Source organism: Myxocyprinus asiaticus, chromosome 33 (assembly GCF_019703515.2).
Source record: "Myxocyprinus asiaticus isolate MX2 ecotype Aquarium Trade chromosome 33, UBuf_Myxa_2, whole genome shotgun sequence".
Classification (NCBI taxonomy): Eukaryota; Metazoa; Chordata; class Actinopteri; order Cypriniformes; family Catostomidae; genus Myxocyprinus; species Myxocyprinus asiaticus.
Window position 1 is genome coordinate 20,283,812 of NC_059376.1, and position 16,779 is coordinate 20,300,590.

The 16,779-nt window shown below is 40.8% G+C and overlaps 1 protein-coding gene and 1 pseudogene across 1 annotated transcript in view; one reads left to right on the forward strand and one right to left on the reverse strand.

The window, feature by feature from the left end:
* Positions 1-16,779, forward strand: part of LOC127424601 (ras-specific guanine nucleotide-releasing factor RalGPS1-like) — a 176,305-nt pseudogene that overhangs the window by 99,091 nt on the left and 60,435 nt on the right.
* Positions 1-16,779, reverse strand: part of LOC127424140 (angiopoietin-related protein 2-like) — a 46,176-nt gene that overhangs the window by 23,641 nt on the left and 5,756 nt on the right. Inside the window, exon 2 of the mRNA XM_051669066.1 lies at positions 5,853-6,717. Within this exon, the coding sequence (XP_051525026.1) occupies positions 5,853-6,696 (844 nt within the window). The 5' untranslated portion in view covers positions 6,697-6,717. The remainder of the gene's footprint in view (positions 1-5,852; positions 6,718-16,779) is intronic.

A 16,779-nucleotide genomic window follows, 5' to 3' on the forward strand; every position in this document is an offset into this window, starting at 1 on the left:
TCTATCTGAATGATAGCATGTAGATTGAGTAACATTAGCTGATCTCAGCATACAAGAGACGAGGCAATGATCTGAGATGTCATCGCTCTGCAGCAGAATTTCTATAGTATCAGCATCAACTCCATATACTCCAGAATGCGTCCCGGGTGATCTGTTTACTGTAGCAAGGGCAAAAGACGACAGAGATTTTTTATTTGTATCTGAGTGTATCACATTAAGCATTATTAGTTCAAAAGATTTAAACTTATATCCTGTCCCCTGAGTAACACCAAAAACTTCAAATTGCAGCAACACCTCCTCCTCGACCCTTCAGATGATGTGCATGTTTATAATAATAACCTGGGGGAGTAGATTTTTACCTGAAAGGTGCAGTATGTAAGATTCAGAAACCCTTGTTATTAATGACACCTGTGGCCGTTAAGTGAACTGCAGCCATCTACCTGTTGCTCGTGCTCGTGCAAACACTCCATAGGGACGCGAGCATTGACCAAAACAATGATGTAACGTACAAAGAAACTGAACGTGATTCACCGACATCATGCTGACAGATGAGGTAGCATAATTAAAATTACACAGTTATGATTGTTTTACTATAAACTTTGAGACTGTATATTATATTATATTTACTCTCCAGTGCTGGAACAGGGCTAAAACATAGTGTGGATATAGGTCTGACTATGCGAGACTGTAGTTTGAAGTAATCACTTTTCTTTGCATGATACATTGACTGCATTTCTACAATAGCCTATGTTGGCATTAACTAGCTAGCCAGCTTTATCAATAGCTGATGGCTAAATTTGGTGGATGATGACAGTAGCTGTTTATAAAATAGACTGTACATTAAAAATATGTTGACACAATTCAGTATTGATGTGATTCCATCACAATTGTCATTTTGATATATCGATGCACTATTGTTTTATAATAATAGAATGTATATATTTTCTGTATAACCAAGTTACATTACACTAATGAATGGGTCTTTTTGCATTATCTTGAACATTGTCTAGCATTCATTTCATGTGTTATTGTCGTTTAGCTAAAATGACACAGATCAATCCTTATGGCACTATATTTCTCATGCAGTTATGTAAGCTTACCTGTCCAATAAGAAGAACGCCAATTCAGGGTCGGTTTTGATCCCGAAAACCGAATGAAGTTCCCTCCAGGAATCAAATGCCCTGCCGATGTTCACTCTAGTTTTCGCTCGACCACGATCACATTTCCACTTAGCCAGATGGGATTCAGTAGATAAATGTTTTTTTTTTTAAATTTTTTTTTTTTTGGCATACTCAGAGTTTGTGTAGGAGTAGATGTTGTGCTGGGAGCCGGCCGTTTGCTGGATTCCATCTCAAAGATACCGTTACCTATTGTTGCAGACAGTTGTCGCTGTTGAATAGCAGAAGAGAAGCACTGAAGCAAGGCTCTCGGGAGTGCGCATAAATGTCACATCCACTGGATTTTCCCCGCAAAAGTGACCCACTCCCTTTGCATGAAAATCAGTCTACAGGCTTTAATAGGCAACCTAGGAAGTCCGGGAAGGGCTCATTTTTTAAGTTGCGTTACAAGCCGTTCACACATTGGCAAAAAAAATATATAACATGAAAATTTTTACATATTGAACATTTAATCAAAATTTTAGGGGTTTGTGTTTGGTAGTTCGGGGAACAGACACAGTTTCTATGTGATATCTAGGTTATACAGTCTCTATATGTTGTAGTTTATGTGACCTGTGTGCTGTCTCAAGGCAGCTAGACGACGTTCGGATTAGCCAGTTTGTCTGCTTCCTGACCTGGGCCCCAGTTAGTCAAATACTATCACTATTAAGACTATGAGCCAAATTACTAGAGAGTAGAGCAGCATCTTCCCTGGAGGGATGGAGTCCGTCTCTCTTTAGCAGGTCAGGTCTACCCCAGAAACTCTTCCAATTGTCTATAAATCTTATTCTATTCTCCAGACACCACTCAGACATACAGCCATTCAGTGACACAAATCTACTATAAACCTCATCACCACGATGAGCAGGGAGGGAGGCAGAGCATATTACAGTGTCTGACATCGTTTTTGAAAGTTCACACACCTCTTTAACATTACCTCTAGTGATCTCCGACTGGTGAAGCCGGACGTTGTTAGTGCCGACATGAAGAACAGTCTTAGAAAATCTACATTTAGCATTAGCCAGCACTTATAAATTTGATCTGATGTCAGACGCCCGAGCCCCAAAATGCATTTAACAATAGTGGCTGGAGTCTCTATTGCTACATTCCTTACAATAGAATTTCCTATAACAAGGGCACTTTCAACATGATTCTCAGTGGCTGCATCACTGAATGGGGAGAATCGATTGGAAACCCTAACAGGAACGGGAGACTGTGTCACTTTGCTGATTGAGTATGCCACCGAGACGTCAACCAAACACCCTGCTATGGGGGTTCTACAGCCAGAACCAAAGTGTGTGTGTTGCTCGCTGTTTTACCCACATCCGAAACAGTATCTACCGGCTTTTCTTTCTAACTGACCTCCACTAGCTTTTGGATGCGTGTCTCTAACTCATTAATCTTCTCTGTCAGCCTGACTAATTCCTTACATTTATCACATGTAAATCCCTCACTGCTGATGGAAGAAGCTATAGTAAACATGTGGCATGCAATGCAGGAAGCAATAACATGAGTGTATGTCATGAGTTACCACAATTGTTTGTTGTTGTTATGGTTGTTCTTGAACAGCGAGGGATTGAGATCGATGTGAATCCCTCACACAATTGTTTGCTGTTGTTGCAGATGTTTGAGATTAATGCAATAATCCGTGCAAAACACAGTGGAGAAAATGAATGCACGCAGTCGAAATGTGAGATGAAGCAGAAAGAAAAGAAAAGAAAACAGGTGCACACAGTAATATACACGCAGTTGAAACAGTCGTGGAAACGAAGCATGTGGTAAAATGGCAATGGATAAAATTATGAATTTAGAGGAATAAGCAATGCTAAGCAGGCTAGCAAGCTACAAACAAACAGACCCGTACATCGTGCCGGCAGCAACCGGAACAGGAAACAGTGTCCGGAACAGGAAATTATGAGTAGGTTTGTCCAAATTTTTGTAGTGTATCTTGTCACTTTCGTTGTCTATTGATTGTATCACTAACAATTGCTGACATTGTCTTGTGAAATTAGATGTTGTACTACACTATGCCAGTTGCTTGGTGTATTTGTATTTTTGTTTAGCGTGGCAGTCCCAAGGGAACTTTTAGACCGAGGCAATTGTTACTGTAGGTCTGGCAGACAAATGGAAGAAGTTTGGATTACATGTGTCTGAGAGGGGGATGGAAAGAAGCAGAGCTATAAAAGAGAGGACTCAGAAATGTCTGAAAAATAAAAAAGTTTAATGGCAATAAAGCTTGGTAATTCGGCATAAAGAGTCTAGCTAGCATTCCCAGAGATGGATGAGGTGCTGAGCAGGAGTTGAAAAGGAATCCATCAAGTCAAGTTAACTTTAGCGAAACGATATGGTAAGAAGAAGGAGGGAAGAGGAAACAAGGAGGTCTGACAGATTTCCAGTCCTGTGGGTCATGTTAAAATAACATGGCAAATCCATCAGCAGGCCATTTCTCTCTCTCTCTCTCTTTATCTCTTTCTCTCTAAGTCTACCAGGAAGACACATGTCTGATAGAACTTTCTGTTTGGGTCAGATGTCTGGGTCACCCATGTCTGGTACCAGTGGAATAAATTACTTCACTGCAGCAGATAGTGTTGCTTCCCTCCATTACTCTTACTCTTTCATTTTCTCGTCACTTCAGCTTTACTGTTCTTATGGCGCCACATCCTTATGCCATTTTTCAACTCAGTCACCGAAGTCTTTTTTTTGCCCTCTGTCCAGAGTTTTTCTCTCTATTTCCTTCCAAACATCTCTTTCATACTGTAGTGTCATTGTGAAAGCTAGACTCTCATTGAGAAGAGTTTGTGTAACATAACGCTGTAAAATGCAGGCAGACCAAGCCAGGAAATTGATTATATCACCAGATTGAGTGGAAATTCAGGCGCTTAGGCTCTTCTCAGACCGCCCACTCCTGCACACAACTCATGGACGTACCATCCGCTACTGCCTTCAACTCAGAAATGTAATCCATGCTGCAAGACATCTGATTGGGTCCCGCAGGTCCTGCGGGAGTTCTGCGGGAATGCAGACCTCTATTTTGAAGGACACTTAGAAAAGTGTTTTGTTCGCATTTATGTTTCGGCTAGGGCTGCCCCCTGATAGTCGACCAAACGTTAGTCGATGAGAAGAATCTTGGTCGACCAAGTTTTGATTGGTCGTTTGGTCGCCAAAAAACTCCACAGGAAACTGATGAACACTGGTATTAGTGCTGGTTGGATGCTAGGTTAAGCAGGGTTAGGGTTAAGCCTACACAATAAAGCAAGACACCTTGATTTAAAACTTTTGAACTTTTATTCTTTATTTATTTTAACTAAAAATTTAAATGCAACTGAAAACATAAAATAAAATAAAAAATAAGTGCAATTCAATTTGTGTTGTTCAACTTTTTGAAAGATGGCTTTACAACAGTTGTAAACATCTCTCTGGCAAAGGACCTACTTCATCTGTGCATTCTCTACCGGACAGGTATTTCGTTGTCTGGGAAAATATATCATGTGTGTGAATAAACTCGTTTTGTTCCCTCCTTCACGATATATATATATATATATATATATATATATATATATATATATACATATATCACAATATTCAATTACATTGGCAACCCCCGGGCTGAGGGATCGGTGAATATTCTTGCTTTAGTGATTTTGCATTGAAAATTGTATACATTTATTTTAAAAAACGAAAAATTTAAATCAAATACATTTCTAAATTCAAATTGCACTCCAAACAAAACAAAAAAGCAAATAAAATAATGAAGTGATAAAAGAATAATATATATATATATACACCTTTCCATTTACCGTCAGGCAAGTATCTGTCTAAACATGCAAGCGGAAAATTACTTACACAAATGAAGACAAAAACAATTATACATGTAATATAATAATAAATATAATGATCATAATAATTACTGAAATATAAATCATGGTTCATGGTGTATGTGTTTTTGTATTATTTTATATATTTTGTATTATTTTACAGGCTGCAGAGTTGGTCACAATGAACTGCTCTGTGGAAATAAAGTGAATTAACTCAAAGCACCTCCTGAGCTGAGATGTCTGAGGTCATGACGGTACTGTTCTTGCAAAACAAAACAAAAAAACAAAAATTCAGAAGACAGAAACAAAGAAAGAGTGAGAACCTTTTAGATGCGCGTGTTCCACGAGACTGCACGTGTCCGTATCAATGCGTCATACATGCGCATAGATGCTTTTCTGTCATCTGTTGTTAATATAATAAAGTGTGTTTCTTCAAGCGCATGTCTGTGTGTCTATGGGCAAATTATTTGTAATATTAATTTTAAATAATAATAGCCTAATAATAATAATAATAATTTAATACATGGGAAAACAAGCCAAATATCGTCTTGACATCGTCAAAGGCATCAGCTATTGGCGATCACTCTGACCATCGTCGATCCCCGAGATCATCATCTGTTGGCACAACCCTAATGTGCATTTCTCTCTATAAATTAACAAAATGTTCAGACAGTTTCTTTGCTGGTTTTTCCGACACATTCAGGATCATTACCGCTTTTGCTGGTGTCGCTGCGGCTCGCTTTTTAAAAATTAATATCATAAACGTGCAACTAGTCGACTAATGGCTTAAATTAACGCCTACTAGTCGACTACGACAATAGTTTCAGCCTATGATGACACATGGCACATGCACCACTGAAAGAATGATACTGAGACTCACCTGAAGGTTTGTTTGTTGTAGACGGGCTGTGAGTTCCACCTGGCATGGTGGGAGGTGGAGCAGGTGGCACTTTAAGGTTCTGATCGCTCTGGATCTCGTTGGTGATCTGGTTGTTGCGGCTATAGGTATGTGGTTGGACGGGCTTATTGATGGGTGATGAGGGTCTTGGTTGAGGTTGGGGCTGAGGCTGGACTGGTACTCTTGAGGCTATAACTGGTGGTCCCCTTTGACACTGTGCCTCAAGCAAGGCAATGAGTGCTGACTGGTTATTGGCCAGTGAGGCAAGGTGCTGATACTTATATTCCAGATCTTTATAGCGGTTCGTGAGCTGCAGCATCTCAGAGGTCTGGTTAAGAATCTTATTCTCCAGTTGTGACAGCTCCAATGTGTTGTCCCTCTTGCGGATGATCTCATGCAGCAGCTGCATGTACAGCTGCGTCACTCTGGAATTCATGTTACGGGACTCCTTGCGCAAAAGCTTTACCTCATTGACAATGCCACCATCGACTTCTACTAGCTGCTGTAGAGTCTCTATCTGTCTCTTTTGCTTGTGGAGCTCAGAATTGAGAAGTTCCAGCTCCTGCTTATTGACACGGTTCTCCAGCACAGCCTCAGGCTCCTTGGAGTTCACACAGATGGCTCCAGTAACCTTCTGTTGGGGTACAATGAAGGTGTAGGAACACTTGTCTTGTGGAGGAGGCTCAGGGGCCCGCCGTGTGCGAGAGGTTGACAGGAATTCAGCCTCTGGACCTTCATAACTGCTGTCAAACTCCTGAGTGCTCGCCTCCATTTCAGGAAATGGTCCACTTACCAGGAGCAACATCAGCCATACAAGAAGATCCATGACCACATATACCTCACAGGCCTGTGAATTTCATAACAGGAGAATGAGAGGAAAAAAGATGGTAATTACTCGACCTAACTGCAAGCAGACAGAATTGCAAAACCACTTTTAAGCATTAAAAATAACTCTCAGGTCAAGCAAGTTATTCATCTTAGCCTTAATTTTTCAAAATTGGTATTTGTGTATATTACTCTCGAAGTTATTGTGCAACAATGGCAAATAAATAGTCTTTCTAACATAAAGCTATCATATGGCTTCTGAAGACTTGGAATAAAGAGGTTGAGTCGTATGGATTACTTTTATGGTGATTTTGGACCTTGACTGTCCAAGCCCTTATTTACTCTCATTATATATGTTGTGCAGTGTGACAGTTTTACTTGCATTTGACAGAAAATTTTAACCCGTTCACATAAATTTTAACCTTATTTGTGTACGATATGTGTCACCAAGGAGCATTTGCAACAAAAATGCTTAGTAAATCTGCTGTCTGCTTTGCTATTTCCAAATAGTAAGTGCTTAAATATCTTTTAATCAATAACAAATGTAAAAACGCTTAACAAGTTCATCACATTTCTAAAAACACATGTTTTGTTGTTGTTTGATTGTTTGTTTGTTTTTGTTTTTTGTGTTTGTTTTGTTTTATTTTTATTATTATTATTATTATTATTATTATATAGCTGGAAATAAGAAAATACATATGCTGTGGTGGGCAAAAGGTCAGTCAAGGAAGTTGCAAGGGTGTTGCAGCACCATTATTTATCTTATGATACATTTTTAGTAGTAATACAAATATAACATAATACCAAAAGTAATTAAAATCTAAATGAGAATACTGCTTATATAACATAGTATCGAAATTGTAATAGTAGTAAATTGAAGCAATAAATAATAAAAAACATTTGAATTTTTTTTTTTTATGCCAGTAAGTGTAAAGTTGTGCTAAATGAGAGTTTCCAGTACATTAAATATCGTACAAAAAATAACTCCAGCAGTACTTAAATGTCGCTCCTTTTGTGTTTTTTCATATACACTGAACAAAATTATAAACGCAACACTTTTGTTTTTGCTCCCATTTTTCATGAGCTGAACTCAAAGATCTAAGACTTTTTCTATCTACACAAAAGGCCTATTTCTCTCAAATATTGTTCACAAATCTGTCTAAATCTGTGTTAGTGAGCACTTCTCCTTTGCCGAGATACTCCATCCACCTCACAGGTATGGCATATCAAGATGCTGATTAGACAGCATGATTATTGCACAGGTGTGCCTTAGGCTGGCCACAATAAAAGGCCACTCTAAAATGTGCAGTTTTACTGTATTGGGGGGGTCAGGGGGGGTCCGAATACCAGTCAGTATCTGGTATGACCACCATTTGCCTCACGCAGTGCAACACATCTCCTTTGCATAGAGTTGATCAGGTTGTTGATTGTGGCCTGTGGAATGTTGGTCCACTCCTCTTCAATGGCTGTGCGAAGTTGCTGGATATTGGCAGGAACTGGAACACGCTGTCGTATACGCTGATCCAGACCATCCCAAACATGCTCAATGGGTGACATGTCCGGTGAGTATGCTGGCCATGCAAGAACTGGGATATTTTCAGCTTCCAGGAATTGTGTACAGATCTTTGCAACATGGGGCCATGCATTATCATGCTGCAACATGAGGTGATGGTCGTGGATGAATGGCACAACAATGGGCCTCAGGATCTCGTCACAGTATCTCTGTGCATTCAAAATGCCATCAATAAAATGCACCTGTGTTCGTTGTCCATAACATACGCCTGCCCATACCATAACCCCACCGCCACCATGGGCCACTCGATCCACAACGTTGACATCAGCAAACCGCTCACCCACATGACGCCATACACGCTGTCTGCCATCTGCCCTGTACAGTGAAAACCAGGATTCATCCATGAAGAGAACACCTCTCCAAAGTGCCAGACGCCATCGAATGTGAGCATTTGCCCACTCAAGTCGGTTACGACGACGAACTGCAGTCAGGTCGAGACCCCGATGAAGATGACGAGCATGCAGATGAGCTTCCCTGAGACGGTTTCTGACAGTTTGTGCAGAAATTCTTTGGTTATCCAAACCGATTGTTGCAACAGCTGTCCGGGTGGCTGGTCTCAGACGATTTTGGAAGTGAAGATGCTGGATGTGGAGGTCCTGGGCTGGTGTGGTTACACGTGGTCTGCGGTTGTGAGGCCGGTTGGATGTACTGCCAAATTCTCTGAAACGCCTTTGGAGACGGCTTACGGTAGAGAAATGAACATTCAATTCACGGGCAACAGCTCTGGTGGACATTCCTGCAGTCAGCATGCCAATTGCACGCTCCCTCAAAACTTGCGACATCTGTGGCATTGTGCTGTGTGATAAAACTGCACATTTTAGAGTGGCCTTTTATTGTGGCCAGCCTAAGGCACACTTGTGCAATAATCATGCTGTCTAATCAGCATCTTGATATGCCACACCTGTGAGGTGGATGGAGTATCTCGGCAAAGGAGAAGTGCTCACTAACACAGATTTAGACAGATTTGTGAACAATATTTGAGAGAAATAGGCCTTTTGTGTAGATAGAAAAAGTCTTAGATCTTTGAGTTCAGCTCATGAAAAATGGGGGCAAAAACAAAAGTGTTGCGTTTATAATTTTGTTCAGTGTATATATATATATATATATATATATATATATATATATATATATATATATATATATATATATTGCCAAAAGTATTCGCTCACCCATCCAAATAACTGAATTCAGGTGTTCCAATCACTTCCATGGCCACAGGTGTATAAAATGAAGCACCTAGGCATGCAGACTGCTTCTACAAACATTTGTGAAAGAATGGGCCGCTCTCAGGAGCTCAGTGAATTCCAGCGTGGTACTGTGATAGGATGCCACCTGTGCAACAAGTCCAGTCGTGAAATTTCCTCGCTACTAAATATTCCACAGTCAACTGTCAGTGGTATTATAACAAAGTGGAAGCGATTGGGAATGACAGCAACTCAGCCACGAAGTGGTAGGCCACGTGAAATGACAGAGCGGGGTCAGCGGATGCTGAGGTGCATAGTGCGCAGAGGTCGCCAACTTTCTGCAGAGTCAATCGCTACAGACCTCCAAAGTTCATGTGGCCTTCAGATTAGCTCAAGAACAGTGCATAGAGAGCTTCATGGAATGGGTTTCCATGGCCAAGCAGCTGCATCCAAGCCATACATCACCAAGTGCAATGCAAAGCGTCGGATGCAGTGGTGTAAAGCACGCTGCCACTGGACTCTAGAGCAGTGGAGACGCGTTCTCTGGAGTGATGAATCACGCTTCTTCATCTGGCAATCTGATGGACGAGTCTGGGTTTGGCAATTGCCAGGAGAACGGTACTTGTCTGACTGCATTGTGCCAACTGTGAAGTTTGGTGGAGGGGGGATTATGGTGTGGGGTTGTTTTTCAGGAGCTGGGCTTGGCCCCTTAGTTCCAGTGAAAGGAACTCTGAATGCTTCAGCATACCAAGAGATTTTGGACAATTCCATGCTCCCAACTTTGTGGGAACAGTTTGGGGATGGCCCCTTCCTGTTCCAACATGACTGCGCACCAGTGCACAAAGCAAGGTCCATAAAGACATGGATGAGCGAGTTTGGTGTGGAAGAACTTGACTGGCCTGCACAGAGTCCTGACCTCAACCCGATAGAGCACCTTTGGGATGAATTAGAGCGAAGACTGCGAGCCAGGCCTTCTCGTCCAACATCAGTGTCTGACCTCACAAATGCGCTTCTGGAAGAATGGTCAAAAATTCCCATAAACACACTCCTAAACCTTATGGAAAGCCTTCCCAGAAGAGTTGAAGCTGTTATAGCCACAAAGGGTGGGCCGATGTCATATTAAACCCTATGGATTAAGAATGGGATGTCACTTAAGTTCATATGCATCTAAAGGCAGATGAGCGAATACTTTTGGCAATATAGTGTATATATAAGAAAGTCATACATTTCTGGAATGACATGAGAATGAGAAGGTGATGACTAATTTGATGATAAATGCTGATACATTATAAATTATGGGTGAACTATTAAATCTGCTGCAGCAATCTTATAAATTTAAATTTAGCTTTTGAAACCACCCTAAGGTGAATATATTGTTCCATGCTGTAGCAAGTCATTAGGCTTATTTTTGCCTCTACCTGTCTAAACAGGTCTGGTTTAATCAGACTAACACAACCCTTACTGATCTAGACTGAAGATATGGCACCTCGGCCTGTTTCTCTGAACTTTATTCACGCCAGTGAGCTCATTACTACAGATTCAGTGAGCTGCCACTGTTTCTAATATAGCCATGGCAGTTCTTGATATCTGGGGACATATTAGGTTTCACTGGGAGCCATGTTACTCTTGATGGAAAAGCAGAAGGCAGTGTGGCTGACCTTTACAATGGCAGGTTTTCTGGGGGGAAACATGAGGCTCTGCAGCCCCATACTGCAAGTTCTTGGATTAGCTGGAGCTTCTGGACTTGAGTCTCGCCCAGGTCTTTTAAAGCTTATTCAAAACATTGAGATTACGATAGACCATTGAGGCTCCCACAACTACAAAATTGCAAGTAGTTTCCAGTCCTTTAGAATCATGTATTTTCTTTGTTACTACAGGATTATGAAAGCAGTTAGCTTCTTTGCCATTATATTTCTCATAGGAATTGAATCCAACAGCAGTTGCTGTATTGAAATGTCCTACTTTGCCATTATCAGGCCAATTTTGACCCCATAAAAAAGCAAATATCCTGTTGTAACATGGAGCTGCCCTATTGTAGTGTGATACTATGATTAATGCTACTGAATGGATGTGTTTGTTTGGTATGGGTGTTCTGGCAATAGCCTGCTCTGGCAGGCAGTCATATGAATTGCTGCTCAGTGACGGGACTTGGTTATCTGAACCTTGCCAAAGGCTTGAACATCACTGAGGGAGAATGGAAAGTCTGATGAAGCTCTTGGTTCATGCAAGCACACATTTGGTTTGCATGTCAATCATAAGAGCATATTGCATGTAATGCAGTGAAAACCATGGCTACAAATGAATAAATAATTGTGAAATTCTCAGGGCACAATCAGAAAGTTCCTGATACAGCATGTATCCTGCATAGTTGTTTGGTCAGCACAAATCTGGCACCTGCTTCCAATGGATGTCCTTTAAAGGGATAGTTCCCCCAAAAATTAAAATGTGTTTGGTATTTACTTATGTGTTGTTTCAAACCTGTATGAGTTTCTTCATTCCATGAAACAAAAAGGGAGATGTTTGACAGTATGTTAGTCTCAGTCACCATTCACTTTCATTGCATGTTTGTTTTTGTTTTTGTTTTGTTTTTTGTTTTTTTCAATACTATACAATGAAATTGAATAGTAGGCTGTCATTCTGCCTAACATCTCCTTTTGTGTTCCACGGAAGACATAAAGCCATATGGGTTGGAACAACATGAGAGTGAGTGAATGATGACAGAATTTTAATTTTTGGGTGGACTATTTCTTTAAAGCCCTCAAATCCTTTCCATAAACTCTCTATGACAGAGTGTGATGTGATGTATTGGCCTGATTTATTTATCTAGAATGAAGATACATAATGTTACATAAATAACGCCACTTTGTGTTGTTTACCTCAAGTTTCAAAGAGAAGAAGAATATTGTTGGAAAAACTGCCCAGGGGTGTCATGAAGAGGGGATGCAGTGAGAGGTGGAAGGAGAGATGCCAATGCAGGCTTTGAAGAACACTGCTCGTAAAGAAGTATAACAAGAGTGCTTCATTTTTGAGAAATTTAATTGACAGCTGCTGGTGGATAAAGTTACAAAGCGCTGCTGTGCAACACCTTTCTGACCCACTGCAAGCAGGTTTTCTGATCTGCGTACACACACATGCAAAATAACCCCTTAGTGAAGCTTTGGCTTAGTGTATTGTAATGAGGAGGAGGAAGGCGTGGCCAGGCTGTGATGGAGCACATTTGTTTATGTTGGTTTTAAGTTTATCATTAAAGTTTATGTTTACTGTTCAGCTGGTTCCAGCCTCTTCCTTGCCCGTCCTTATACAGTTGCAGTGGTGCCGAAACCCAGGAGGGAGGAGGGATGCGCTGTTGCGGAGTCCTCGCCGCTGCCATCCGCCAGGGGAGCAGCCGCGACCATCTGCCTCGGGATGGCAGGGTCTCTGCCGGCCGCCGAGAGCCGAAGGAACCGCGGCCGTCTACCAAGAAGGGGAGGAGTGGTTCCATCCACCAGGGGCCAGAGGACTCGCTGCCATCCGCCAGGGGAGGTGCAGAGGCCAGAGAGCAGAGCAGTGGTTGAGGACCGGGCAACAGCGCATCCGGGAGCCATTGAGCAAGTTCTTCTCTCTCTCCTCTCTCTCTCTGTGTGTCTTCGCTCGCCCTTTCTCTCTTCCCACACCTCCCCTCATCTCTTCCCTCGGGTTCATAGGAGGCAGGGTGGGCCACCGGCTGACAGAATAGCCGGAAGGGCAGCGTCTCCCACCCAAGAAATGGGGGGGGAGTTAGTCAGACCAGTGGCTCAATCAGGCGGGGGAGGAGTGTGACGAAGAGGAGGGCATGGCCAGGCCGGCACTGAATCGGCTGATCAGTGGGAGAGCGAGATAAAGGGGCAGCTGGAGACGTCGGTTCGAGAGAGAGAGAGACGCACGCGGCCGTGCTGCACATTTGTTTATGTTTTAAGTTTACCATTAAAGTTTATATTTACAGTTCAGCTGGTTCCCGCCACCTCCTTGCCTGTCCTTATACTGTTACATGAATGTACTTCAAAGACACTTGTTTCAAACAAATTAAATCAAGGTGATAGCACTTTACTCTTTGCTTCTTACAGAAGCAGTATCATGAACTGTTGTTATTGGTGACCTAATTTGACCCCACTTTGCACTTAATAGACCCAGCTGAAAAGACTAGCATTGCTGGTCACCAGCATATGTCAGGGTTCCCACCATTTTTGACCAATGAAATTTTTTGACTTTTCCGTGAACCGTCCTGGAATTTGTAATTACTAGAGACAGATTTTCAAAAGTATTTTTGATTTTGGCCAATTTGCTAATCAGTTATTCAGACATAAAAATGTATATTCACTTTAGAAATCTGCATGACCTTTCCATGACTTTTAAGATTTTACCAATTCCCATGACTTTTCTTAAGCCTGGAAATCACACTTTAAAATTCCCTGATATTTCCTGGTTTCCCATGGTCATGGTATATGAGTATATGATGGTCTTTACAACAGTGGATCTCTTTGCTTTAAAATCATGTCCAAAATGGTCTGTCACACGGTTATTATCATAGTGCAGAACACGTACAAAGCTGACAGCAGAGTTTCTTGGGAATTCTCTGGAGAAAATGGGATTGCAGTGCTCATTAGTTTTGTTTTGTAGCATGCTCTGGGAGGACAGCCAGAGAGGCATAACAGATCTCGACTCAGAGTTAACATTAGGAGGATTTTAGAAATATTAGCATTGATGGAGGCAGAATTATTAAAGATTAAGAAAATGGAGCGAAAGTCCAGAGGAAGAACATATTCTAACATCAGTATTAACACCTCTAAGATTTCTGTGTGTCGAGCTGTTTGTCTGGTTTTGATAATAAAGGACTGATGTAAAAAGATTCAGGCTCTTTTTTTTTTTCCTCACCATCCACATCATTACTTTATAACTGGGTCAGCCCAGATAAATTCATCTAATAGCCATCTTGCAATGCAATTTCTTCTCTCATTCTTGCTCTTTCTTGGTATTCATTCCTTTTTTTCTCCCAGTTTTGAGAGGATCCTTCATAATCGTAAATCTATTGCACTAGTGGCAACAAATGGAATTGCAAAAATAATGATAGTTTAGAAACAGGTTTTCAGATCACTCCCAAGTTTTCCATCAATCAAACTAACAGATAGCTCCACCCTGTCAGGCCATGGCAATATTATTGAATATATGTGCAGTAGAGTTTGAAATGCATTTTATGTTGATACATGTAGCGTAATAGTGCAGATATTTAGTTAAAATATTAATTTTTAGTTAAACTATGGTTTTACTATAGTAATATTGTAGTAACCATGACTGCTGTCACCATGGTTTTGATACAATTAACCATGGTTTTACAACAGTAATACTGTAGTTTCCATATAGTAACCATGATTATACTACAGTATATATTGTAAACATGACAGTAGCCATGTTGATTTTGTGGTTAAAAGAGCTTGCAGATGCCTTAAAGCTGAGCTGTGTTATTTTAAATGTTAAAATCATTCAAATACATTCTCCTATCCCAGCTTAATATGCATAGACAACTATCCAGGCTCCAGACTAAACAAAATGACTTGAAACATTAAGGAGCCAAATGGCTGTTTTTAGTTGCCAAATCACAGAATTGCACAGTTTAGATTGTTGTTCAGAAACAAGATAGAAAGATAGAAAGGCAAAGAAAAGGAAGACAGCTGATAACCCATTAATCGGAAGTTTAATATATAGTATATATACATAGATGAGAAGATATGTTTGCATTCCTTTTTGTCTCATAAATGTTCACACCCCTTTCATAATTTATACAAATATAAGAAATAAAAGATTTTTATTTTTTTATTTAGTACTGCCTTTTAGAATCTACATTACAGATATTTACATAAAGTATAGTATGCATGTAGTAGTGTGTTGCCTTTTATCTAGAGCATCAGTGAATGTTTGCACTTTGTGTAACAGTTGTGTACAAGTCCCTCAATTGTCCTAAGTGTTAAAAGCTGGATCTCATATATTTATATATAATTTAAATTGTTTTACAATATTACCTTAGTCTTTCTTTACTCTTACCGGATGGCCCAGACACAGAGACTACAAGAGTGCAAATTGAATTAAATCCCAGATGCAGTTTATTGTGCTACTCCAATCCCAATCAGTGATTACCAGAAGACAAAAGTGGTACATAATGCAGGACTTTTAATTATTAAGAAACCTGAAATACACATGGCACTCTTATTTTGAAATGTCTGAACTCGCTGGCGGCAGATTCACTGAGAAAGTGAATCTGATTCAATCTGCTAACCTGAGCTCCTGAGTTGAAACCCACAGTTCTTTTCGGGTGATTCATGAAAAAGACCCGGTTCAAAAGAGTCATTTGTTCACAACTCTCTAGCGCTGGGTTTGTTGTTGTGTGCAGTGCAGTGAGCTCCTCATCACAACAGAATGGGTGATAAGCAGCGCGAGACACACTGGTACGTGCTCTGAACATGTGTTCAATAAATCACAAGATGATATCTGGCGAAACTGCATATGAACGCACACAACCTGACTGTCGCCAATGGCGACTAGATTTTGAATTAATGTCGCAATAAATTCTTTGTAGTCACATTTGCAACCATTTTAGTCGCAGTCTGGAGCCCTGCTATAAGTAATTTTTAGGATGATTTCCAACAAATATTTAAACACTGTGGGTCAATGACACTATCAAAACATTGCTCTGTTTGTTTGAGCATCCCAACCAGCCCAACACAGCAACTTTGGCTCAACCAATAGCATGAGTTTGGGGCGGGACTATCTGTTTGTTTGACCAATGGGAGATGTGGGGAGTGTGAGTGGTGACATTAGTTGCACAGATGTTACCCACTTAATTTTTTATTAAACAAAAATTCAACAGAACAAGCCTATTCAAAGCAATGTCTCTCAAGTCTGCCTCAGAAAAGAGCAAAAATAACATTTTGTTCTTTTTCTCTTCAAAGAAAAAAATAATGATAATTTCCACTGCTGTGTATTTCTCAAGAGGGGCAGAGGAACCCCCTCAAGCTGTTGTAACAGACCAGTAATGATAGGTTGGACTTGTGACTTGTTGGATATACTGACAGAGTGTCGGACAGCCGGGGTATTACAGCAGGCACTGTCTTGCATGAGCTAATGCTGCGGGTGGAATGTGGTTTCACTGTGGTGTGTGAGCATACGGCTATGTTCATGTGTTTGTGTGTGTCTAGAAAAGGCAATACCTGTGGTTTTGCAGAGCGTATGTTACAGAAATTCAATGGAGACCAAATCTAAGTGCTAGGACTCCCCAACCAGCACAAAGAGACAGTGGAAATGCCTTTGGTTGTGGTGA